The sequence below is a fragment of the Brachyistius frenatus genome, unplaced genomic scaffold (genome assembly GCF_029030835.1).
Source record: "Brachyistius frenatus isolate BFR_SWC_R1_liver_20210118 unplaced genomic scaffold, ASM2903083v1 Contig_21, whole genome shotgun sequence".
Lineage (NCBI taxonomy): Eukaryota > Metazoa > Chordata > Actinopteri > Embiotocidae > Brachyistius > Brachyistius frenatus.
This window is the reverse complement of record NW_027210620.1, coordinates 84,628-110,603: the sequence shown is the minus strand read 5'-3', so window position 1 is coordinate 110,603 and position 25,976 is coordinate 84,628. Positions and strand designations below refer to the sequence as shown.

Sequence of the window (25,976 nt, the reverse complement as noted above, 5' to 3'; positions counted from 1 at the left end):
ATGGCGCGACTTTTGTGGAGTAAACAAACTTTTCAGAGGGGCAGATTCGAAAATTATTGAGAAAATAGCTGCATATGAGTAATACTTATATTGAATTGTGGCTTGTGATTTATAGGTTCAATCTTTGTTGTCATCGTGTGGCGCCATTATTTTTAATTTGGATGATCGTTTTCATGTTGTAATATTTTCTTATTTCATTTTCATATTTTTAAACTATCTTACAAATGCTTGTCATGCAACGTTAAATATGATTTACTATATGTACATCAACAACGTTTTAAATGAAATGATAAAAGCAAGAATTAAATTCACACGTATAATGATATTACAACACCATAATAGTAACAATTTAAAATAAAATGATATCCTATGAAATATAATGTGCGTTGCACAGGTTTTCCTATTTATTTCTTAAAAGAAATAATCGGAGCTACAAGTGCATCAAAAATATAAATGGCGATTAGTAAGTCACGTAATGTATATGAATTTAGTTTAAAAAAAAAAATCTAAAGCAATGAAATTATACTTTGTCCTGTGCTTGATGATTTCTCTCAGGGAATATTATAACAGTCGTTGGCTCTCGATGTATTTAGATTTTTTTTTTTTTTTACTGTATATAGTAAATATATATATATATATACACATACATATATGTGTGTGTGTGTGTGTGTGTGTATATATATATATATACATAATGAATAAAATGCTCTTTTATTTCAGCGAGTTGTGCATCATAAACATTAGTTAATAAAAAAATGTGTATGTATTTCATCGCAGTAATAAAGCACATCAAACGATTTGAGAGCTATTTTTTCGTCTTATCTGTACGATCATATTATGAATTTATTTTGAAATTATTTTAGTTTTCACACGTCGTTTAGCTATACACAATGTGATTTGTTTATTCTATAAAGCAAATGATAAACATTTACTAAATGTACTTAACGTAAAATATAGTATAAGTTTTATGCCTACAGAGAATCGAAGCAAACACGATGTAATATGGTATTATTTGCGAGTTTTGTTATATGAACTGAAAATTAACATTTTAAACGTGATTATTCGTTTAATGAAGTTGCAAAGGCTTTAAATGCACTTCAAGTAAAAGTCCACCCATTGCGACATTTATTTAAAGTCCTGTATATTGTGATGCAGAATTGCTAGTTTGTCTCACGGAAAGGTTTAGGTGACCTTTACCCTTAAATACTTGTTTTCCTCCACTGTTAAGACCTCATGTGAAAGCCAGACTGTGTTCTGATGCCACGTAACACAACTGTGGCTGTCAGTAACATTAAGCTGGGCCTCTGCTCTGGTGCCACGAAACTGGAGAGAGAAAAGGCACTTTTAGGTTTATGCATGTGTTGTGGAGGCAGGTCGGAATGACCAAACCTATAGATCAGTGTCAGACTGAGCGTTGTTGTTTTTTGTTTTTTTTCTTTCACACTCAAACCTGTTGGCTTTTGTAGATGGGACAAAACAAGTGAAGTTTACTTCTACATATTCAGTTCAGCTTATGGAAACAGGTAGTATAAATATTGCCCTGTTGCAATTTTGTTTGTACAAACTAAACTATTTAAGCTTTTAGCAGATTTAGAATTTAAATCCTGATCGTATTAGATAGTTATTAATACAACATTTGGCTGCAACCACTTTTTATTATAATGTTTTTTTTTCTTGTTTATTCTAATATCTGATTTCTTTTGATGAGTTTCTGCTCAGCATTTTTTCCTTTATATTGTATTCACGTAGCCCTAATAATGGAATTATATGTATTTATTTATCGGATGGATTTTTCTATTTTGTTTTCGACTCGATGAACATTTCTGAGGTTTGAAATTAATCTGGGTTCAATAGTAAATATCTTTGCTTGGACATGGCAGATCTTTGTTTATCACTAAAAGAATCACAATCAGCACACCGCTCACTGACTGAGGCTTTGAATTTAAGATGCAGCCACAACATCAGTGTCAACATCACATGAATATTAGATCCTCATTAGAAGAAGGCTGCCTGCCTGAAATTGCACTGTGGTTATACTGTAAATGTCAGTTGTTATAACGCTTTTATTTTAGAGCTTTGTGAAAGGTAAGTGAATAACCTGCTTTCATTGACCAGTGTTTAGTTAAATGTTGTGTTTTTGCCTGCATATATATGTATTATGCATTTTTTTTTACAACTGTTTGTGATCCAGCAAGTCTTGAAATGTGCACATGCAGCATGTCCGTTCCTAGTGAGCTGCGTAGCATTGACAGCTTCAGCAATACTTCCTGTTTTCATTTGCTGCAAATCCACCAGTGACTTTTAAATGGAGTGTGCTCATCTATAAAACCCTCATGAACCATACAAAGAAGGCTGTAGGCCTGGGTGACCACCGTTTGACTGCAGTGCAAGGCTGCATGCCTGCTTAAACTGAACAGCAGCCCGAACAAGTACTTACCTTCTGGGGAGAAACTTTTGGCCTGACACGAACTTCTGCTTATTTACTTAACTCTTAAGTTTCTCTTAGTTCTCAGCACCTGCAACGCAAAGATGCTGCAGGACCGAGGCCTTGCAGAGCAAAAGTAGTCCAGTCAAAGTTAATATTTTCCAACAGAACAGCAAAATAGTATTTGACATAAGGCCAATAGCAATGAATTAAAATGGTTTTGTTCATGATGATATCAAGGAAAACATTTGTTTACTCGGTACACATTCTAACACGGAGCTCCTCGAAAATCAAAGGTACATTAAAGTAATAATTATCACCAAAGTGAGTACAAACATATTGTCAAACTACAACATGGTGGCCTGAGAACAATGCTGACTCTCATGGAGTAATGCAATTGTTGTCCTTGTCTGTTGCGCTCAACCGTAAATTCAGCTTGTTTCAACCAAAAAGATGCTTAAATGAAATCGTAACTTGTTGCACTAACTTGATATATCAACTAAAGAGAGACTGAGTTACACATGTTTTGGCGAAGCTCTCACCTGCTCAATGTTATGTGTGAAAATAACACTGCAGCAAGTACTTTTAATGAGGTAACAACACAGTTTAACACATGAAGTAGTCGTGGACTGTGTCTCAGGTAAATACAGACAACCGAGTATTTTATTTAATCAACGATTTGGTTTAAATATCACAACCATACAAGATACTATATAATTAGAATTTCTTTAAAAAAAAATTTAAAAAAAAGATTAATTTTTTTAAAGTACTGATATATCAGATATATCGACCTATCGCAGATATATCAGTATCATGTATATGTTGGCTGATATGTGCCAATATGAAAACTTTTTTATTTATTTTTGCTTTAAAGAAGTTACCCATAGTTATTAAATGCACAGTGATGTTTACTGCTTTAATGCACTAATGTCAGTTTGATCTGTAAAATATCTTAATAACTTTGTCACAAGTGTCATAAATGTTTGATTACTACATTTTAGGGATCATTGAAAAAAAAAAAAAGAGGAAGTTTTCTTTAAATATACTGAATATACAGTACATAAATATAGAATATTGGTCGATGTATCGACATAAAAATTTCACTTCGCAATATTGGTATCAGCTCCAAGAATTAAGTATCAGTCAAGGTCTTTAAAAAAATAAATAAAGTAATCTAAATGTGCAATGGCATTAAAATTTCCTCAGTTCAAGAGGTTTACTAAAAGTTTCCCTCAAAGTCGGATATGTGAGACTGGAGGGGGTGCTGGAATTTTTCCCTAATTGGGGCTTACTTTAACACACCTGGAATACCTGCTTTCACTTTGCCATTTGACCTTTTGTGAATTAAGACAGCAAGGCAGAGATGGAGCTCGTCAACCCTGCGGTACATCATAGTAAAGGGAGGCTGCACCATGACTAATTAGTAAATCTCACTTCTCTCTAAGGTGGACATTTTTTTAAATTTCCTTAGCAGGGAGTGTGGGGGTTGATGAGTAAATACCCACCTGCACCAAGTTGCAGTAACCTAATAAGTCTCCCTGGACTTTGAAAGTGAATATTTCATATTTCACTGATCTCTAACAGCTTTTCGGCATGTCTCATATTTGACTCTCGCAAGCCTTCTAAGATGGGTAAGACTGCAGGGTCTCTCCTGTCACACAATGGCGTGGAAAGGTCAGGCCTAATGAAGTCGGGGGTGTGACCCCTAGTATTCAGTGACTTTGCATGGGCTCCCATCCCACTGCTGCAACCATGCCGGTTAATCCCTTTTTGATCCTAATTGATAGGCATTAACATGATCCTTATCCAGGAGCTGTGTTTTGTCTTCCACAGCCCTTCTCTCTGGGTCTCAGTGACACAAAGTGTGAAAGCGTTAAACCAAATGTGAAATTGATATATTTCATGTTTGTGTGCTTAAACTCTGGCTGTGTTTCTAAACACTCACGCAGAAGTGCTCAGTGTTCAGCGTTTGCCCTTTGAGGCTCTTAACAGGACTTAGCATATAACCTCTGGAATCCGACTGTGATGTGAATGGTACCAGCCCATTTCCAGTTTGTTTTCCTTTGAGTCCTTTCATCTTCATCACGAGATGATTACTACCCTTAGCTGTTAACTAATTACCCTCTTTAAAATGTTTGTGCTGACTTTAAGTCAGGGCACACGTCACTTTTATGAAGACACACTGCACGACTTCCGAAGTGGAGGTTTCATAACAATTCCCGGGGGCTTTTCGTTCAATAACTTTTATTTTTTGTTTAAATTCCAATCATCATGCCGGAAATCCTATGAACCCTCAATTAGCAACCAAAATGTATAAGCCTATAGGTGTATAAAACCTATAGTTGGTCCCAATAGGGTGTACTGCATCACATCCAGTTTTGTAACTGATATCAGAACAATGTTTTTTATTCTTATCTTTGTGCATTTTTTTTGTTGAAATTTATGCCACTGTGAGTAACTGCTGATTACTTTACATATTTTTCCAAGTCTTTTTCATTGTAAACAAAAGTTTTCGGAAATCTCTTGTATCTTTTAAAAAATAGTTCCACAAAGTGATGTGATTGATATATTAGTATGGCAGTTGTTATTTTATGTACACTTTGGTTCAATGAGAAATTTGGACTTCTAGCAAAATCTTCAGTAAAAAATTCATTTTATTTTAACTTGAACTCATGGTAGTTTTTTTTTTTTTATCTAAAAAAAAGTTTTGCTTATCTTCATGTTTAGTGGCAAGAACTGCTTTTACTTTCATATACTTTGAAAAGATTCAACAGTAAATCATAGAAGTAAATGGTAACTTAGTCATGTTAAAAATTTGCCTTGTTCAATCCTAAAATGACTGATCACGTCCAGCCTGCCTTTAACATATCTTCTATTTATTCACTTTGCAGATAATGGTGAATATCTGTGCCTTAGATTTCTGAACAGATTTTTGTGAAGATTTCCCCACACCTCCAAAATGAAGGCACCACTACTCGCATATATTATCTGGCTTGTGCTCATAAGGCTGTTTTTTTTTTTTTAGAAAACCCCAAATTTAACCCTTTAAATATTCCAGGAATTTTTTTCAATGTGAACTTCAGTACATTAATTTATCCCAAACACTCATTACAATGAAATCTTTATTCTGTGGATACATTTTATCCTAATCAAGAGACAGTTGCAATTTTCAAAAACACTTGATTTCATCGTTGAATATAATTTGGTTAAATTTTTTCCAACTTCATTATCTTTTGTTTGATTTCCTCTGAAGCTTTCAAAGCTTTTGATACCATTGAGTGCTTTTGGATATTTCCTTAAAGTGAGTAATTACTACATGAGTCATAACCAGACTTTTTTCCTTCTTTAAACTGTCTAAATCATTTTCTCACATAGTGTCTATGTTTCTCAAAAAAAAGCATCATGTTTTAAAGCCTTTTATGGACAGCCATATGTGATTTTTTTTTTTTTTTTTTTTTTTTCTTCTCGGTAAATTCAAACCTGCACAATTAAGAAGCATGTATCGCCATTGTGCTCAGCAGTGTGCAACAACCCACTTTAGCTGTAAAATGCCAGGTGTCATGTTGGTTCTTGTTGGTTTCACACAGCGACTCAAGTCCCTCCCTGGAACGCATTTCTCATGTCTCCGTAGGATTGAGTGTTATTTCCAGCTTGTTTGTTGCGGTGAATAATGAGTTCTCTGTATGGCCTGATGACATAATTTTGAGATTGATAAAGAAAAATAACTAATTATGAAGCTAAGGCACTACAGATTGGGACCACGCTCATGTACTCCACTTGACTGGCACCACCTGCCCTCTATATGTCACACTCACTTCACTTGTCCCTTTGTTGTGAAACCGAACTGATGTCTGCCAGTTATGTGCAAACCCCAGCAGACACATATGCAATGAATCGGTTGTGGGTTGAACTTCAAAATGCTTCTGTTATTTAGATTTTACTTTATCCATAAACAACTGATTAGTAGATGACATACATGATTGAGAGTTTGGAGAAGAAAGATTCAGTGACAGCAACAGTAAGAGAGATATTCTAAGAGGAAAGTAGGAAAGTTTAGGAAGTCAGAGCATTGGAGAGAAAGTTCTGAAAATACTGTTTGTTTCTTTGTACTCTTGCTAGTGTCGTAGTATTGTACATTTGGGATTAACTAGATGCTATTGGTGGTGTTTTAGCTTGTTCTGCTGTTGGAGGCGTTTTGGTTTTCCTGCATTTTGTGTAAAATAATTTTTCTAAAATGTTAGATATTTGTAGTACAGACAGGTAGCAGGAGTATCACTGCTTATTGTGTTGTCCGGAGTTTGCTTCAGCTCCAGCTGTAGCTATGAATCTCTTTCCTCTTCCAGTTTTTTTGAAGGAGGAGGAAAAAAATAAATAAGTAGATCATGAGTATAAGAATAGTAAAATCGTCAGAGCTTATACAAAAGCCGGTTGTAACATCAATGCCAGCATTGCACTGGTACAGGAAGTTCAAACACAATTAGTGATTTTCGAAAATTGTCATGCTATATGAATGATAATTGGCTCACACCCACACTGTGCATCTTATTCTGATGTTTTTAGTATCCAACAGTACCAGTAATTGTCATCCTGCAGCAATCTCACCTAAAACAAACTGCACAAGCATCCTGGCTGTAGATACCCTGCAGTTATGTATTCTCTTCTGGTGTGTGTGTGTGTGTGTGTGTGCCTTTTTTCTGACTGTTCTTATCATTAATTGCAAGACCGAAAAGGTACTTTTTGAGATCACAAAGGGAAAACAACGTCAACCGTTTTTGCGTTTGTGTGTGGTTTAGCTTTCAGGCTGAATGAATCAAAACAAGTCATAGTGAGCAGCATCAGTACACTTTTACATTATTGGCAGCCGAATGTGTGAGTCATGTCTATGCATGTCAAATTCTGCTCTGAGTGCAAGCCAATACAACCCAGTCTTTAGCATTATACAGCAGTTATACCTTTGTGTGTTTAGAGTCACACCTTTTGAAGTTTGGAACTTGTAGGTTTATTTTAAACCTCTTGTTTTTCCCTCTTGATCTTTACACTAGAACAGCAGACAAATCACAGAACCCGACCTTCTTCGCGTCACTCCCTCCATATTGTTTCGATATGAACTGCTTCTTCTGGAAATGACACATGAAAATATCAAATGTAGGATGCTGCTGCATCACAGCAGGGATGAGAAGAGCTTGTTGTCATGTGTGAAGTAGGTCTTTCAAGACGTTGAAGTTGACGGTAATTTCCACTGCTCTCAGGATATAGCTGTCAAAAATGCTACCAGCAGACTGTCATTCGCATTCGGTTCATTTTTATGAATCAACTTCTGTATCTGTGCCATCTGACCATTTTTGTCTACTCAGACATGGATGATTTAGCATGTGACCAAATTTGCCTGTGCCTGTACATTTAACTATTTTTTACTATTGTTGTTTTGCTTGTTTATACGGCGATTAAAAACATAAAACTGGATTTTGTGGCGTAGATGTGGTTTGTATGAGTTCCTGTATGCCTGTAAGTGGAAAAGTGAAGAGGAGGAGAAATAGAACCTGACAAAAATTTAAAGTTGGATAACTGTGTTTACCCTCGAACTACTTATAAAAGTTGCACGAAGACCCGAGATACTGTATATTTAACTCTTAGGCATTTTTAAAAAAAGATATTAAAGTTACATGAAATTTCATTGCTTAAGTTCAGCTTTAATTTCTCTGGAGTCAACTCATCTTTAGGTGCATGGGGTTTTACCTTGGATACTCTGTATGTCCTAGTTCTACCAACAATATGTATATTTCTCATGATTCATTAAAACATCATTTTGCCCTGGCAATACAATTAATTCAGATTTCCTAAATCCTACTTACCTGCAACCTGAAGTCAGGATGACAGGTCCATCTGAAACCTTGAATATGTGCAATCATTTGGAATGAAATTCTTTGCTGCAGGTGGTTGTACAGTATCTTAAAACTGTAAATCTGCCGTGTGCAGGTGTGGACTGAGTCTGAAGAGATGGCGGTGACAGACTGATAGTTAGTGTAGAAAAATGTAGACCTAACCAAATTATTTCTGTGATTTATTGCTCTTCGATAAATGGGAAGGAAGGTTTCATACTTGCACATCACAGCTGCATGACTTGTGCCAGTCAAGAGATGAATTTAGATGTTGAGCTTCTTCATGAAATCAGTTTTCATAGCAAAGCCGGCAGTCCCACATGAGCACGCTACTCAATCTAACTCTACTTTTCAATGCTGCACATCCACCTTTCTCCTGACAGAACCATTCAGCATCAAGGACAGCATCACCTTTGCCACTAATGAGGTTGTTTATTTACCAAATTTCCTTGAGGACTTAAACTGAGGAGAAAAACGGGCCATGCATAGCAAAGCGCCTAATCAGCGTCCGCCAAACACAGCTTCAGGAGTCCCAGGTTATACATTGTGTGACAATTTAACATGTAGTGTACCTGAAGTGCCTGCATGTTCAACATGTAAACCTTTCACGGAGGCCACTGGAGTGATCAGACCACGTTATTACACTCTGGAAAAAAAGATGCTCTGGATTTTAAATTGGACATAATCTTCAAAGAAGACAGTGAGGAGTTCTTAATTGGTTGAACAATTTGAATGATTTTATTCCAAATTAATAGGTTTGCTATTTCATAACATAAACTACTTGAGGTTCATTTCATGTGAGATTTTCAAAAATTGTGCTGATTATGTCAAGAAACCAAAGCTGCTTGACAGCAACGATATTCAAGTCACTGATAATTTAAGCAATTTAATGTCTTTTTAAACCCAGGTTCCTCCCTTGACTATCCATGTGTATGATTTGATTGTCATATAGTGAACTCTGTAATTTACTCTGCACATGCATCTGATTGCATAAAAAAACCCAACTCTGAAGTAACTGCATCACTATTACAATACAAAGATTGGACTGTAGAAAACCACTTAGTAGCATTTCTATGCTCAGTATTTGGATTTACTGGAGTTTTCATGGCAACTTGAGCTGCAAATAGACCAAATCATCTGTGGAAAAAATTTGCAAAAAATAATAAGAATTTATATGTGACTAGTCAAAAGCCATGTGAAATAAATAGAAACATAAGCATAAACAGCAAAAGACAAAAGAGTACCGCAAGTTGAAAACTATCCACCAGGGTGATGACAGACATACAGTGTGCCGTATTTTAGGATTAAAAATCAATTGGCAATCAACCTAATGTGTTAGAAATCCTTTTGGCTACCCGTACATTGGCTTTTGTCGCAGTTCTGCCTAATGTACTACATCTTGAATAATTCAGCTCAATTTCTATTGACTGTATTGTATTAAAAACTCAGAACCATCACATATTTTAGTGCTCTTAATCTCATTTCCATCACAAATCTATCCACGTGGTCCGCGGTGGTACAACATAGATTAGTTTAAAGTGATGAAGAGCCTCTGGGTATTGATGGCTTGCTGCGATAATGATGTATGTGTGGCACAGATCTCTATTTGGTGCACAGCAGAATTCCATTTGCAGGTGCCCATGTACACTGCTTTATTTGCTGATGTAGATTGGGTTCCAATCTCTTAGTAAATGTGAGGCTTTACTGTATGTTTGCTTATCTGTCCAGCCATCCCATCTATTCAAACAGCGTTCCTTTCATTTAAGTCTGTGTGCTGCCTGGGCTTTTTTTTTTTTTTTTTCCTTTCTTTCTTTCTCTCTCTCTCTCTCTGGGACCTTTTCTGTTATTTTGGGACCAGATGGTGAGGGGCATGGAAGCGCCTCTTTTGTCTGGGTGCCCCTGTGAAAAGAGGTTGTCCTCCCTAATGTAATCAGCAGCACCGGAAGGGTCCATTTTGGGCTGTGAAAGAAGACAATCGGGTCTGGACACGTCTAGATTACAGAAACGCAGAGTTCATCTCCCGACCCTGCCCCCTTTGACCAGGGCCCTGGCATGGAGGATCCTCATCTTTGATCAGTGGAGGGCGGAGGTGCTGATCCGACCTCAAGAGGGCCAAAGGCCACCCTCCCCACCCTCCCATCCCCACCCCCCTCCTGCCCTGTTTACCCTGCACTTGGCTGCTGCTGACACCTCCTTCCGGAAGGAGCCAGTGGGTGGTGGGTTAGTTTTGGTATTGGTGGGGGTGGGCACCATGACCTGTCTAGACACTGTTGTTGCTTGTTGCCTTGGTGTTGCCAAGGGGACACTGTATGAACTTTGACCTCAAATGTAGTTGGTTAGGATCGGTGGTCATCCGAGGAAGACATTTTTTTTCTTTTTAATTTTGAGGGTTGGAGGTGGGGAAATGAGGCAGGGTATGGATGTGACCCACATAATGCACAATCTGCTTTCAGAGAACACGGGTGTGAATTTAGTGGCAAAACAACTTTTTTATTTCAGTAATTGCATTTTGTGATAATGTTATTATCAGGTTATGTCGGGTAACTCAGGTTACAGGACTTATTGTGATTGTGTTTTGAACTGGATACACTTATGGACTTTTTATTTCTCCTGGGCAGTAAGTGATCTTTAAATTTGATCTTTTATGTTTTTAAATGTTATAATCAACCAGAAATTTGAAGGTAAAACCAAGGAAAATATTCTTCCTTCAACTTCACTATTTTTTTTAAATTTTATTTTTTTTTAAAAAATTTTTTATCTTGAGTAATACTTTGTTTCTCTGAGATTTGTTTGTGTTGTTTCTTGTTGAGCCAGAGACAGCTTTTGACTTTGGGCAAACACAGTTGCATTCTCTTGTATTCTGTTTTATCTTTATGATGTTGTGATTTTGAATTTCAGTAGACGAAAGTAAAATTCAGGATAATGTTTGACTCTTCTCAACATGCATTTTTCTCTCTTTATGAATACAAAGCCTATACACAGGCCTTCATGCTTTATAGGAATAGATTGTGAGTGTTAGCTCAGTGAAAGAACTAAAGCAGACACAACCACGGAAATACAGCCTTGATATTTACTGAGTACTTTGAATTTAAACACGCAAATCAGATGAGTGTAGAATTTTTATACGAGTCTGCACAAATTTTTCAAATCCAGTGAATTTTTCTGTTTTCAAATGATACGAAAAGCATATTTAGTAAGGCCCTTCTCTAATAGAAATGTTGTTGCCACGCACACAGTGAGATGTTGCTGATATTATTTATATCCCAAGTCACTCTTCCGCCTTTACCTACAGTCCCTGGTTTTGGCCCTGAACTACAATGTAGCCTAATGTGCGACTTGGCTTTGATGTTGAGGCTGTTCCTCAGGAGTGGGTTTAGTGGCTCCACCATCATGGCCACCGCCACCAACCCCGCCCTCTCGCCTGCCACTCAGGAACAGTTAAAATGGCAGCATGCAGCAAAAATGAGTGAGAGGGAGATGGAGGGAAACGCCCACTACTGTGAGCTAAGGCACGGTCGACTGAGCTGCAGCTCGCCTCATACGCCAACTCAAACCCAGATGATTATTTTTTGCTGTATTCGGCCATCTCAGTGCAGCGTTGAATCTAAAGAAGTCTAGACAGCTACAGAGTGCTGAAATCAGTGAATGGCTAACCCCTTTTGTAAGAGATTTATCCAACATCAGTCCACGATAGTGCTCCATTTGTACCCATCATTTGTCCAGATATACAACTCAATGTGAATATTCATCTTTAAAATAAATCAGTTTGAAAGAAATAGAAATTCGTCCTCACATCAGCTCAGCGAGTATGGCGTCACTGTTTTCATAGTGCACATGCAGTCAAGAATTTTGGTATTCAGTGCTGCTCTGACTCCGCTGTAATGGAAAGTGTTAACATTTTTTGAGCTCTTCACCCAGGTCTTTGGCGAGCTGCCATTTTATTCTCAAAATTATTGGTTGCAGTTTGGCACAGTGACTCACAGGCTCTTGCTGATTATCATAGAATGTTCTGCTCTGTATCATCTAAGATACAAAAAAAAAAAAAAAAAAAAAAAAAAAAAAAAAAGACGAAATTATTCATATAATTCATATACAGTATGTGTTTTAGTTGTAATATTTCTTAGTTTGGGTCGTCCGAATTGGCCAGAGAATCATTTGTATTCTGAAGTGCTACAGTACAGTATTTCAGTGACCACATTCATTTTTAATGTAGCAAGAACAAAGTGCTGTGATCAGTGATTATTGAAACCCTTTGCTCTTGGTCAAACAGCTCTATGCGTGTACTTATTATGTCATCTAACTAATACCAATTAAAGGCTATACGCTACACCAACCCAACGTTCTTTCAATGAGCTCGAGCCCCTTTTAAAATGGCTCACGGAGCGTAGATGTGTATATCCACTCTCAGCAAACTGGCTGAAATTAAGTGTTATACCCAATCATTTTCAACCCTTTCAGGCCTGGCAGACACTTCTTAACAGCTCTATTGCGAGGAAACCGCTGCGTGGAGAATTTTAAGGTAAACATTCAGTTGCTTTTATTTTTAGCTCTTTCTCTCACACCAAATGACACTTTATTATTATCTCCTGGTGTGAATGTATTTTTTTGTTTCCTCCTTTCCACAGTGCAGAGAGCTGGTGGTGGACTAGGAAGAAGATGTCATGCTAAGGATGGGTTTTGGTGATGATGTTGCTGCTGTTGATGCAGCATCGAGCTCTCACTTTGTGCCTCTGTCAGCTATGATCCGTAACCACAAAGTGAGTGACAGGCCAGTCCTCGGGGAAGGCAGGGGGCCTGAGGTGAGTCAGATGTATCCTTGACCCTGTCTGGCTGTGTGTCAGCAAGCAACACAAATTCGGTAAAAAATAAAAAAGGCCAGAACTGGCATGACTACATTGTACATCTTTATTTAGTATGTAGAAGAACGTAAGAGGCATTTATAAGAAACACAACCAACTTTACTGTTTTCGTGAAAAAAAAGATGTTTTTTGTTGCTTAAACTCCCCCAGCTTATGAAAAATGAAATAATAACGCAGGATTACTTGTTGACTTCTGTGCGTCACATACAGCATAAATACAGCAGGTTAGGACTTTCAAAACGATTTCCCAGGAAATGCGTTTTGTTCTGCGCCGCCACAACTTGTTTTTAAACCTTGTTTATTAAGAATGTTTTGTTTTGTTTCACGTACTTGGATGAGCTCTGATTTTACTTACATTTGAAGTTGCAATGTGAGGTAGGTACCACTCAAATTTCCAATAAAATGTTACTGTTCGGAAAACTGAAGCTGGAAATTCAAAACTTTGGAAAATGATCCAGAAATTTGCAAAGAAATTTTAAATTGCGATACAATATCAATTATATTTATGCCTCACTCATCTTTTGCTGTCGTCATGTATTGACAACTGAATAAATTCTGAAAAACTTTTAGACAATCGGTTGGAAGAAAACAGTTCATCTAAAGCTGATTTCGAGTGTGTTTTTTTTTGCTATTTTATTTATTTATTGCCTGTGGAAAATGTAAATAAGATATAAATCAGCGATGAAAAATGATCATCAGAGTTGCAGCCAATTTAGCGTGAACATAAATTTAGACACTGACAAAATCTGTAGATGTTTCATGGGCTAAAAATATATATGAATCGTTTGGTTCTGTTGAAGGTATCTGCTTCTAAAAATATGAGCATCACACCAAGACATCATTGGAAAGGTAGTTTTTAGAGTTTCTAAAGTGTTTCAAGTGATTTCTTGTCTCAGTATCCTTTTTTAACAACAATAACAACAAACAGTTTTAACAAAACTACAGTCAATGTACCAGATGCAGTCTGCAAAACGTCCTGATCGAACTTAAATTGAAATATTTCATTCAATCTGTGTAATCATATCTAAAGTAATGCAAGCTTGATTTTCCACCAACAAAAGTGTTTAACCTTAACTCTTCATTAATCAATCTTTCCTTTAGTTGTCTCTCTTATCATTGAATCTTCATTTTCCCCAAAAAAGACATGGTTTTGTGACCCATCGATGAAACAGCCAACGTAGAGACGAAACACTGCTGGTGACAACTTTGTGAAATTGAATGCAGGATTGTACGATACAATTCAGTCCTACGGAGCTAAAAACATCCCCCTAGAAATCCAGTGTGTTTGCTACATGGGAGAAAAGGTGCAGGGATGTTTTTTTTTTTTTCCCCTGAATTTCTTTTAAGTGAACAAAAAGAATCTTTGCTTAAAAGTCAAGCATCTTTTTTCAAGGGTCACTCAAACACAGTGTGTGAAATGAGAGTTGCCTGGGTGTGACTTTTCCAGAAAGCATCCGCTGGCTATTGTCTGCCTAGTCAACTTCTGCAGGCCCCAGTGCCCTGACTTTCCATACATGAGAGATCAAGGGTTACCAAGGTGCTTTTGAGAAAGGAGGGCTCAATGTGAGAGGGGACAAACCAGTCCACAAAATACTCATTTCCTTTGCATGTTAGGTGCCCTAGTGGGGATTGGGACGGGGTCACCGACACAGCACTGGGGTTGACTTGTCTTTTTTTTTTTTTTTTTCCCCTCTTCACATCCTTGTTCTTAATGAAAACTGTTGCTTGCCTTTTCAGCGGCTTGTGACTGCTATCTGCTTGCCTCTACAGTCATGTGGCTCGATAATACACCGAGTTGGGCCAAAAGAAAGTTTGTTCAGACTCTGGCTGTTTGTCTGGTGCCAGACAGAGGCACCTCATGTAGAAAAGGTAAAAGTAGGTCTGTCCACCTCTCATTCTTGCCAAAAAAGTTCAGCCACTGAGCCACGGCATTAACTTGTATTCTAACAAGATTAAAATATATTCGTCCTGGGGATTAGCATAGTTAGGTGTCCTTTTGCCTCTTTTTTTTCCTGCACTGGTGCGGTGACAGTGGGCTTTGATCTGTGTTGCGAGGCAAGAGTCCTGGCTTGGACCTAGCCATTCGAGTGCCAAGTGTGAAATTGGCCTGATGTCATCCCCATTCTTCACCTTTTACATCTTTCACCACTTTAATTATGTTTCCGCCACAAAGCCCAGGCACCTCTGAGCAGATTCCACTCTGGCCATAGGAAGCATTTAGAAACTGTGGGTAAATGACACAGTAGGGGAGGGGGAGGATGGTAAGAGAGGTCATAGCAGGATGGGGGCCCTTTTGTGTGCAGAGGTAGACATTGATACTTTCCTGCGCCCACTTCCATTTTTACAGCATGAGAACCCTCTGAAATTGCCAAGAAAATAACTTGTATTCCAGCTATTTTTACACTTTCTGCATCCTGTTTCAGAAGCGATTTTTATTTCTTAGTGCTATCTACCAAAATGTACTGATGATCTATAATGCCATTTATTGTGTTTTACAGCAGTGCAGGTCCTTTCTGTAGCACGAGGAGCATCAGAGCCTTAAAGAAGGACCACTCGAGGTCACTTGAGCACCTGAGTCTCACTTCCAGAGTTGAGACACATTATTCTCTCATAAAACCTTGTTTTCCAGGAGAATTGGCCCGTGCAGCCTTTACAGCTTTTACTTTTGTTGATGCATCGGTGTCCCTATCTGAACTTTGGGGAGCTTTTCTGCCTGTGAATATTTTGATGAAGGTTCCTATTGATGCGCTGAATGAAGGATCAAAACAACAGGGGTGAGTGTGCATGTGAGGAGGAACAGAAATGAATGGAGTATGGTGTGCGTGTGCGCCAGGCAAGAATAAAATAATAAAACCAAGTGATGGTGAGAAGTGTATGTGTGTTTATATATATATATGTGTGTTTGTGTGTGTGTATGAGGCAGAGAGAGAGTATGAGTTAGTGAGTGAGAAAGCTGTGTGTGGAGAATGGGTTACTGAGGGGTGGGAGGGGGAAACCAGCCACCTGCAGCCATGACAGGCTTTGACCTTCATTGCTCTCTCTCTCTCTCTCTCTCTCTCTCTCTCTCTCTCTCTCTCTCTCTCTCTCTCTCACCCCTCCCTTTCTCTCTCCCTCTCCCTCTCAACTCCCATTTTTTCTGCCTTGTGATAGAAGCACAGGCTCTTTTCAGAAGCGCCGAGGAAGACTGACCGGCTTGAAGACCGTGCTGGGAGCAGCCCTATCTGCTCTGATGCTAGTCACTGGCCGTTAGACATGGCGTTCAAAGACTAGTGGTGCAAGTATGGAAATGCAGATCAGGCATTGTTGAGGAAACATGCCTGGGAATTGTTCAAGGCTTTCCCTTGCATAATGTTTGGGTGCTTGCACGAATGTTTTAATCTGGAAACCCATGAATTTGATCCTCCATGAATCTGATTCTGACCCTCGCATAGAAAGGACTGAGTGTTTGCATGGAAAGGATTGTTATGCTATGCAAATTTATAATGTCTCTAAATTAAATTTGTGAACATTTGTTGTTTGGCAACATTTATTCAAAACTATTTTTGCATATATTTTTTTCCTTTTTAGACATTTTCAGCTAGTAATGCATTTGTTTTTTTTTTAGATTTCAATGCCTACAGAAGCTCAGCGTTGATTGAAGGTCACTTTTGCTGCTTTAGCCAGGCCTCAGTTAGTTGTTATGTGTTTTAGAGTAATATACAAAACCTTTGCTTCACATAAAGATTTCAGAAACTTGTTTGTGTATAATCTTCAAGGTTTATTTACTCTTCTTTTGCAGTTTTCGGGAGGCAGTTAATTACACAATTAATACATGATACAAATTATGTACATTTATACCAAAGAATACTTCCAACATAAAATAAAAAATAGCATTGTATTCTACAACTCTGTGTTGTAATTTTATTTAAACATGTTCATATATAGATAGATATACGCTGATGAGTAAATTCATAATGTCGTACCAGCAGTTTTCATAAAGGCATTAAACTTGAGTAGTCTGCATTTGAAGTAATACTGCTTCTCTGATTCGGCACAGTTCTGTTTCATAAAAAGTTCACACTTGAACTTTAAGGCAAAGTGTGTTTCTGTTTGGTGGATTTTAATTCACACACACTTTTTGCAGGTACACAACAAAAACACTTTGAAAGGCAAAAAGTCCACAATTTGGTATGGATACAGTCTAAAACTTAGCTCGATCATACTTTAGTCAATAAAGACCAAAGTTTATAAAACACAGTTATTTGCCCATGTACAACAAATTGCAGCTTTCATGCAAAGGCCCCATAAACAATTTTTCATTCACAGAAAAAGAAAACAAAAAGAAGTTATTGCAAGATAAACAAGCAGTGTAAACACCTCAGATAACTACTCTAAAGCAACACTGGTCATTGGATAGAATTTTTTCTCAATATAATCTATATAAATACACATATGAAGTCCTTTCAACAACGATAAGAGATTTCCAACATTTGTAATACAGTCACTGATGGATTTGCCTTCTTTTATGATATATGGATATGTAATAAAAATGTATATAGAGAAAGATTTCACAAGAACATCCAATAACCTGCTTTTATACTCAAAGAGTGCGCATATGGTTGTCGTCATTGTCTTTATGCTACAGAGTTGTTTCTGTGACTTAATAGGCAGCATTATAGCCTTCATTTAGCTACAAAAAAAAAAGATTTATATTGCTATTTAAAACCATAATAGCTGCACTGATGCATTGGTATAACGAAGGGAATACGCACATAATATTTGTTTAAAGGCTATGAGACGACCACAAACATACAGAAGCAAGGCCTAACTCAACGTTTTAGTTAAGGGACGTGTTAGAAAAAAAGTCCCTATCCTCTCCCGGTCACTTTTAACAAACTGATCTTGAACAAACTGTTCTTGTGAGTAAAAAAAAAAAAAAAAAAAAAAAAAAGAGTATCAAAATTCATCATCTGCCCAATTAGTTCTGCAACTGACACGCAACACCTTCCTCTGACCATTTTACATCAAAACACAACCAAGAAAACCAACAAGCATGGAAATAAAATCGTGTTAGCATTTATTTAAATTCACAGTAGCCTGGATGCAGCAGAAAAATATTCTTTGGACTTAAGTTTGTTCACTTCACTGACAGATCGAAACGTCAAATGCCAGCTAGTTCAATGTAAAATGATGACAATCATGGATAGCAGTAATCCTACAGTATATAAAAATGAAGGGTGTAAGCATTTGTACCTCCTGGAGTGGGCGGGGGGGGGGGGGGGGGGCGGGAACAACAAACAATGAAAACATACCTTTATACAACATCTTTTATAGACGTGATATTGCAGAAATATCTCTCTTATTTTTTTTTAAACAATTTATGCTGGTATACTCTATACACTGGCCCTTTATTTGATGAAATTATTGCATTGTAGGCTTGATTAAACCTCCCATATAACGAAAAAATCACCATAATATTCCCATAGGAACCTATAGAGACCTATGGTATCCTGTAGTAGTAGTAGTGACCTCATTGTTCCTTTTTTTTTTGTTTGTAGTATTTTATTTCTCATATTGTCCTGGACCCATTGTATAGGCTATCTGTAGTGAGTCGGCGTTGAGTAATAGTGATAGTTGTAGTACTTTGTGGTATTTTATCTGCTGTGGTATCATTAAATATTCCTGTAAGTAGAGTTTTTCTGTGATATCTCTATAAAAATCTATCATAGGATTACTATAGGTTCTTTTTCGTCAGGAGGCTGCTGTTACGTCTCTGGAAATCAATCGCTGTCTGATTTTTCGTCTTTCGACGAGACGGTGGCGTGATTGTACAGTCCCTGTGCCATCAGGTGCAAGGCCAGACCGTTTTTAGGGCCGCTGGCCTTCTTGATTTTGGCCCTCTTATTCTGAAACCAGATCTTGATCTGGGATTCGTTCAGGCCCAGTTCCTGCGCCAGGTTCTGTCGCCTCTGCTCCGTCAGATACCGATTTGTCTGAAACTCCGATTTTAGTCTTTGCAGCTGCTCTGCTGTGAAGGCCGTCCGTGGTCGCTTGTCCTCTTTGCTGGTCGATTTCTTCTTTGGTTTGCGGGATCTTGGCCCTGTAGTGAAGGGGGATTGGGAGGTGGGGTTCACAAGACATACATACGCTGGTTTGTCAACATCAAAACGATCATAAACAAAATATGAAAACGTTTTTTTTTGTTTTTATTTTTTAAAGATAGGCTAGGTAAACTTTTAAATGGGCGATGATCAGGCAAACGTCTTAATAGCCGTTTTTTTTTTTTAAACAATATTGTTTTATTATTTTAATTTTCTTCACCAACATTTGAGTAGTAGCCTATTCTGCTACTTTTCATTCAAAATAGGACCTTCAAATGTGTCTAAAACACGTGCGTAAAGTGTATTTCATAATAATTTTATATATATATTTTTTTAAAACCTACGTCAATCCCCACACAATACGTTACATAAATACAACAGTTGTTTATATGACTGTTTAGGTTACTCTGTCTTTTTTGTGTCGAAAAAAAAAAAAAATCGCCAAAAATAAGTTAGGCTGTATCCGTACAGTATTTTTAAGAATCTTGTAAAATGTAAAGAGGATTGATTGTAAAATGTTGACGCGAAGAAAACATCCAAGAAAACCTCCCCTGTCTCTATCCTTCTTCCTCGCTTACACACACGTAGCCTATGGACACAGCTCTCTCTCTCCACACACGCACACACACACACACACACACACACACACACACACACACACACACACACACACACACACACACACACACACACACAGTATAGTAATAAGGCATTATTAGCCAATAAGAGGAGGCTGAAGCGTCGCTGAAACAACTCAACCACAGTTTTGCAGGTTGGATGAAAAACAGGATCAATTTCAGTGCAGCTACTTTGCATTTTAGTTTTGGTGGGACACTTGAAAAGCCCCTCAATGGCCAAACGTGAACGGAATCTGAGCAGCACACATTAGATACACATTAATTTTCCATCTGGATGGAGGCCTATTTGGTGGAGCTGTGGGCTAAGAGTTCGTTCCCTTCCTCCAAACAGTGTGCAAAACATTAATGGAACCACACAATAACGCTCGAACTATTGTACTCGCGAACCAGCGTGTATGTAGTTTTTTTTTTTTTTTTTTTTTCCCCGAGCAGCCCATATAAAAACTACACCTCTACAACTCGTAGTAGTCGCCTACACCATTCTATATGGCGTTACATAATGCATGAGAACAAGTTGTACTCCACTTTTGATAGACACTAAGAAATATACACAGGCTGAAAAGCTCTATTCTGAGTTTTCTTCTAAATAAACATCAGAAGTAACACAAACAAGCTCACTACTGACCAGAACATGCATTGGCGATTGGGAACGATAGTTGTGAAAACGTATGCATATTTAAATCATCCTAAACACAACTCCTGCAACGCCTTTAATGTGCAAAACAGCCATGACAAGTGCACCAAATATTAATTTGCAGACCTGCAGATTCTCAGGAGGAGAAACAGCCTATCAGTGCGCCTATGTTTACTATGTCGGACCCCCAGTATTATCATATTCATAACCCGAGGAAATTTGCTAGGAGACTGCCTGAATGGGAGCATTTTTGTGACCAGAAATCTGTGCGTAATAATTCCAAAATTGGTCGTTTTAATGTATTTTGTTGAGCAGTTAAAATGGAAAGATTTTTGGAAAAGTTTGCTCTTTAAATTATTTTCTTCTCTCTCGTTTGCATTAAAAAAAAACAAAAACAAAAACAAAAACAAAAAACAGGCCTACTCTCATCAGAAAGCAATTTTTAGATTTTTTTTTTAGATTTTTTTTTTTGAGTGTTTTTTATGTATTATATACGGGCAAATTGTTCATGCATTCTCTGTATTTGTGACTTGCGTTAAATAATTTTTGAAAAATTTCCTAACTGATTTTTATTTAGTAGATTTTCAGGCTGCGCTGCACTGCACGGTTCGCTCTGCTCTACTAGCGAGAAGTCGGTCAAGGCATACGGGGTCAGTGTTACGGGGTATTTCAGGTTACCGAGAATACGGTATAGTAAAACGCATGCACGGTGCCACCAACCTGAAGAAGGCCTGTCCGAGTATCTGGTGCAGTAGACCCAGGCTGGCCAGAGCATGGCCTTAGACGTGGCTGGGTTTGAGCTGGCTTGGGAACTGTCTGAGTCTGAGCTTAGGCACTGGTCTTCATTCTCCCCGCGGGGTTTCAGGGGCTCCTCGGCGGCTATAGCGGGCTTCTTGGCCCCGGTAACCGTGTGTGGAGTGGAGGTCCCCTCTGCTGGCACCGTGCTCCCCACCGGCTCGGTCTGAGGGGCGGCGGGGCTGTTGTGGCTCTCCCGCGATGCCAGGCTACTCTCTTCGCGGTTTGCGCCTCCATCCTTTTTCCGTCCGAAATCCGGCCGCAGGATGTTGTCGATGAAAAAATTGGTGACCCGGTGAGGGATCTGCAGGTTCCCCGGCGCCTGTAAGAGGGGAAGGATGGCTCTGTTGGATTCATCCGCCGACTCCTGCCGCTCCACCACATCTCTGTTGCCGTGATCATTTTCTTCCATACTGATTCACTTTCCCCGCTTTACTCTCTTTAACCCCTTTGTCGCTCTCTCCGCTGCAATAAAATTCGCAAAGAACTTCAGGGAAATTAGTCTGCAAAAAACTGCACGAGTAAAATAAATAAAAAAAAGAAAACTCAAATACTAGTGAGTGGCTTGGACACCATGCAAAGCTTTGCGGTAGTGTCCTCTGAGAAAAGCATACTTTTTGACATATATTCCCTCAATCTCGGGTTACAACTGATATCGTCGAGCTAAATTCATTTGCCATTTGCACACCGTCCAATTTAGTGTTATCCGATTTCAGTGCGCTCAGTATTGCCTACACCTAAACTAAACTAAGGGTAAATAATGAGGCTCCCTAAACTGATGCTCTAATACTCTCACTCTGGAGTTTTGTTCTTATTTTCAATACGAGCCCCCCGAGTGACGTTTTCCCACCGTCCTCCCAGACACGTGCCTTGGACCAATAAGGATGCCAGAAACCAGGCCACGTGACGCAGACTCCAGCGCAGTCTACAAACGCCCATCCTCGCCTTAGTAAAGAGAAAGAGTCCTGGACTAACGGAGAAGAAGCCTAATTTATATCCAATGCATGCTCCCAGATAGTCCCAATATTTCATCTGTGTTTATGAACCTGTGACTTGTTTTTATTTTATTTTGGGGGAGTTTCGAAATAGAAACACAATGCTCATCAGTTTGTTCGTGTTTATTTAAACAATAGATTGAAGCATCGCTTGTCAAAGTGAGCAGTGGGGACCCCCGGGGTTCCTTGCTTGCAGGGCAGGCAGGGATTCCCAAATACATTAACAGCAGCACATTTTCACTATATTTTAATACACCATAACATATCTCTACGATGAAAAGTTTATGACACTTTTATAGATGCCCACAGTTGAATACAGGAATACGGTTCAATTTGAACAAAATAACAGCTAGAAATCAGCTCATATGAAGGACCATGACACAATTCTATCAAAATAAAGTCAATGGCCTAAAGTATATCCATTTAGGGGCTCCTGATATGAATATGTTTGAGGGAGCATGTGTTAAAATATCAGAAAATACACCTTTAGACAACACTGAAACGCTAGTACTTGTAGTATATATCTCACTATTTGTCTGCGTCAAGCATTGTTAAACCTGTAACGTCAACTGGACACAGAATAAGTTCAAATCAGTTCGTCCTGGCCAAGGTTAAATGCGGAAAACAGTGTTGCTGGGTGTCTGCATGCTCGTACTTTGACCTAAGGGTGGAGAAAGTGTATTTTCCAGAAAATGCAACGTAATCTCCAAACATGTATCTCCTTTAACCCATAGCAACAGCACATTTGTATTTACTATTTCATAGAATTTAAGCACTCTGATTTGCAGGGTGATCTGATGTGTCATGTTGCTTTCAGTCGCCTCATAATTGGTAGCAAAATGCATCAAAACTAAAATGTGACAGCCAAAGAGTCTTCCCTGTCTGCTTTCAAACGCGCACATTGATGTGTGTTAAGTATTTCCATGTTCTCGTGTTCGCCTGTCGTGACGCTGCGGTCGACCAAGAACTGGGTCCATATCCCTTTAAAAGAAATCAGTGATGCAAACAAACTGTTTTGTGCGCGGTGCTCGGGATACGGAGTCGCGCCAAAGACAAAACTTTGAGTAACTTTGCTGACCAGCACTAAGTTTGTGTTTCTCCTCCCAGGACGCCACCGGCCAGCTAGGATGGCTCAGCCGGTTCTCCTCCGGCGTTTGAACCGGGGCTGCGCGTCAAAACAGGGGGCGAGGAGGACCTGAGGAGCAGCAAGGCTGAGACTGAGTGAGGAGCCTTTGAACAATTCAGTTACAACATCAGCTGCGCTTTTTTTTTTTTTTTTTTTTTAAAATTATTATTATTAGAAACATGCATTACCTTTCACTCCAGTTTTCTGGAAGTGAATCTTCTTAGAGACACATTTAAAAAAAAAAAAATAAAAATAAAATTAATCACAACACATAACCTATTTTTTTTTTGATAAAGTAATTATTTGGGCATCACAGGCCGATCAGTCGTTATGATATGCACGCATTAGTGTTGTTTGAACTGTACAAATGCTTGTGTGTGTTTTTTGGACGCTGTGAAGGTTGGCTTAGTGGCAACGTCCAAAACTGCTTTAATTTGTATTTGTGGCACGTCAAAGCCTGTAATTTAAGCTCGCTTGTCTAAGCCAGGTTTTGTCCTGCGGGAAACATCATATTCTTGACTTTTCACTTGTTAAATACAGGCTTTGTGCAAATTGCAAAGCAATTATGGTGAAGTGTTATTGCCTAAAAATTTTTTTTTTTTGTAGGGAGTTAATCTGGGTTTGTGTTCAAACGGGTCTGGACAACTCATATTCACACAAATTTACCAAGTGCAACATCACAGGCTTCTATTGGATCTTATTTAATTTAAAAGCAAATTATTTCTTTGTGTTAAAGCTGATTTTTTGTTTTGTTTTGTTTTTCTTTTTGTAATTTTTTTTTGTAATTTTTTTTTTATCCCAAACATACCTGAGCAACGCCCTCTGCTCCTGTCTCACATGTCCCCATCACAAAGGGCTCAATCCAAACAGTGAAAGTTTCGAGTGAAAGATGTAATTAGACAGGCCACTCTCATGCTGCGATTGTTTCTCACTTGTGAGGGGAAGCGCAGATTAATGTTGAGCGCTAAATAAGCAGCAGACAATGGATTCACAGACAGGCCGCTACCGCCTGGGTTTGGCCTCTAACCTCCCAGCAAAACAGGGATGTCTGGAGGAAATGACACCATTTCAGACTCTGAATTATAATAAGAGCCTTTGTGCACTGCAAAAAGTGCACATTTCAACACGCCAGCCAGTCTGCAACTCAGACCTAAAATCATATTTTTCTCAAAAGTAAAAGATCTTACATTAGTTTCAATAAATTATATTGTGAACACGTTTTTTTTTTTAAATTTTATTTTTAAACAAAGACTTGTTTGAAAGTCGGATTGGGTTGTTTGGTTGTTTTTAGAAAAATATTCAAACAGGTGAATAAAGAGGTCATCTCACACTGATGCAGGTTTTAGACGAAAAACAAGATTTTTAAAGACTCCAATCTAAATCCAAATGCTTATTTTTTGCAGTGTTACAAACCGGTAATCCCCACTATTGTTGGTCTGTTCAGTTTGGACTGGCTTGTGTTGGTTGTACATTGATGAAAAGACAAAATCGTGTGCTGTTTTAGTTGAAAACTCCATCTCAAACATCACCATTGTTGCCTTTGCTTGCTGAATTTTTCACTGGTTTCACATGTTGGCGAGTTTCTGGTCGATTTTTCTGGTTGTGGTTAAAAATACATTTCTTGCTGGGTTTTTTTTTTCTGGTTTATTAAGGGTTAAAATAGAACTGCAGCATTCAAATGATGACCATATTACGGTGTTGTTGCAATTCATGTTTTTATTTTCAAATATAGACAGCCATTAATTGACACATATAAAGTTAATAATAAGTATTTTAAAAGCATTGTCTAACGTTTGGCTGTTTTTGCATGCTTGTTGGCCATATTGGTGTATTACTTTGCATTAGATGATTTAGTGAACCCACTTCATCGTCTTTAGGATCTTCGCTGCTCTCCAAGTTATTGATTATATAGGAAACAATGCAATTTGGAATGGGAGCTTTTATTGTGGTGGCTCATCCCTGTCCGTTGACGTGTCTGGGCCTGGGCTGTGCAGACGCACTCGAAATGGGCAAAACAATGAACAATAATTGTTTTTGTTTGGGATATAATGTGATATATCTAAATACAATTATAATATATTGTATTTGCAGCGTTCGAATACAACGCAGGCCATACTCGCTTGGAATATGGGACACAGACGTGTGTAGTATTTGTTTAAAATGACTTTAAGACTTGTGCATGTGTATTCTTTTCACATTTTGACGAAACCAAATGCAGCCAGAGAGCCTATAAAGCTGCTTCTGCAAAGGCAATTTTTTTTTGGAAAAAAAAAATCACTTTCTGGTGAGTCAGAAGCTTCGTCTGCAATCATTTCACATGTTGAACACAAATTCAGTTTTTATATCCGGGTGTTATTTGCTGTAATTTATCGCAATTTGTCACGTAACCTCTAAATAGCCGCCAGCAGGCCTACGCCAAAGCATTAATTGAAGTTTTGGAAAATTTCTTGTTACCAGTCTTAGTATCTTTTTCAGTGGGGTTACCTAATCATTCAGTCACTCCTTTATTTTTTTACTATTTAAAAAAGTGTACATTGAGAGAGCC

At 38.2% G+C, this 25,976-nt stretch overlaps 1 protein-coding gene and 1 long non-coding RNA gene across 4 annotated transcripts in view; one reads left to right on the top strand and one right to left on the bottom strand.

Annotated features, from left to right (window-relative positions):
* LOC138619657 (uncharacterized) overlaps window positions 1-25,976 on the top strand; it is a 30,994-nt gene that overhangs the window by 1,909 nt on the left and 3,109 nt on the right. For all 3 annotated transcript variants that reach the window (XR_011310831.1, XR_011310832.1, XR_011310830.1), the window contains 3 exons: window positions 12,763-12,823; window positions 12,930-13,103; window positions 23,413-23,526. This is a non-coding gene — a long non-coding RNA (uncharacterized lncRNA). The remainder of the gene's footprint in view (window positions 1-12,762; window positions 12,824-12,929; window positions 13,104-23,412; window positions 23,527-25,976) is intronic.
* en2a (engrailed homeobox 2a) lies at window positions 16,903-22,081 on the bottom strand. Its single transcript, XM_069696289.1, has 2 exons — window positions 21,236-22,081; window positions 16,903-19,242 (listed from the first exon to the last, which is right to left on the bottom strand). The coding sequence occupies exons 1-2, from the start codon at window positions 21,720-21,722 to the stop codon at window positions 18,923-18,925; spliced, it is 807 nt and encodes a 268-aa protein (XP_069552390.1). The 5' UTR covers window positions 21,723-22,081; the 3' UTR covers window positions 16,903-18,922.

Coding starts and splice junctions, on each gene's coding strand:
- en2a (XM_069696289.1), bottom strand. CDS start 21,722: ATGGAAGAAAATGATCACGGCAACAGAGATGTGGTGGAGCGGCAGGAG. Junction 19,243..21,235: donor CTCGGACAGGCCTTCTTCAG/GTTGGTGGCACC, acceptor CCTTCACTACAG/GGCCAAGATCCCGCAAACCA.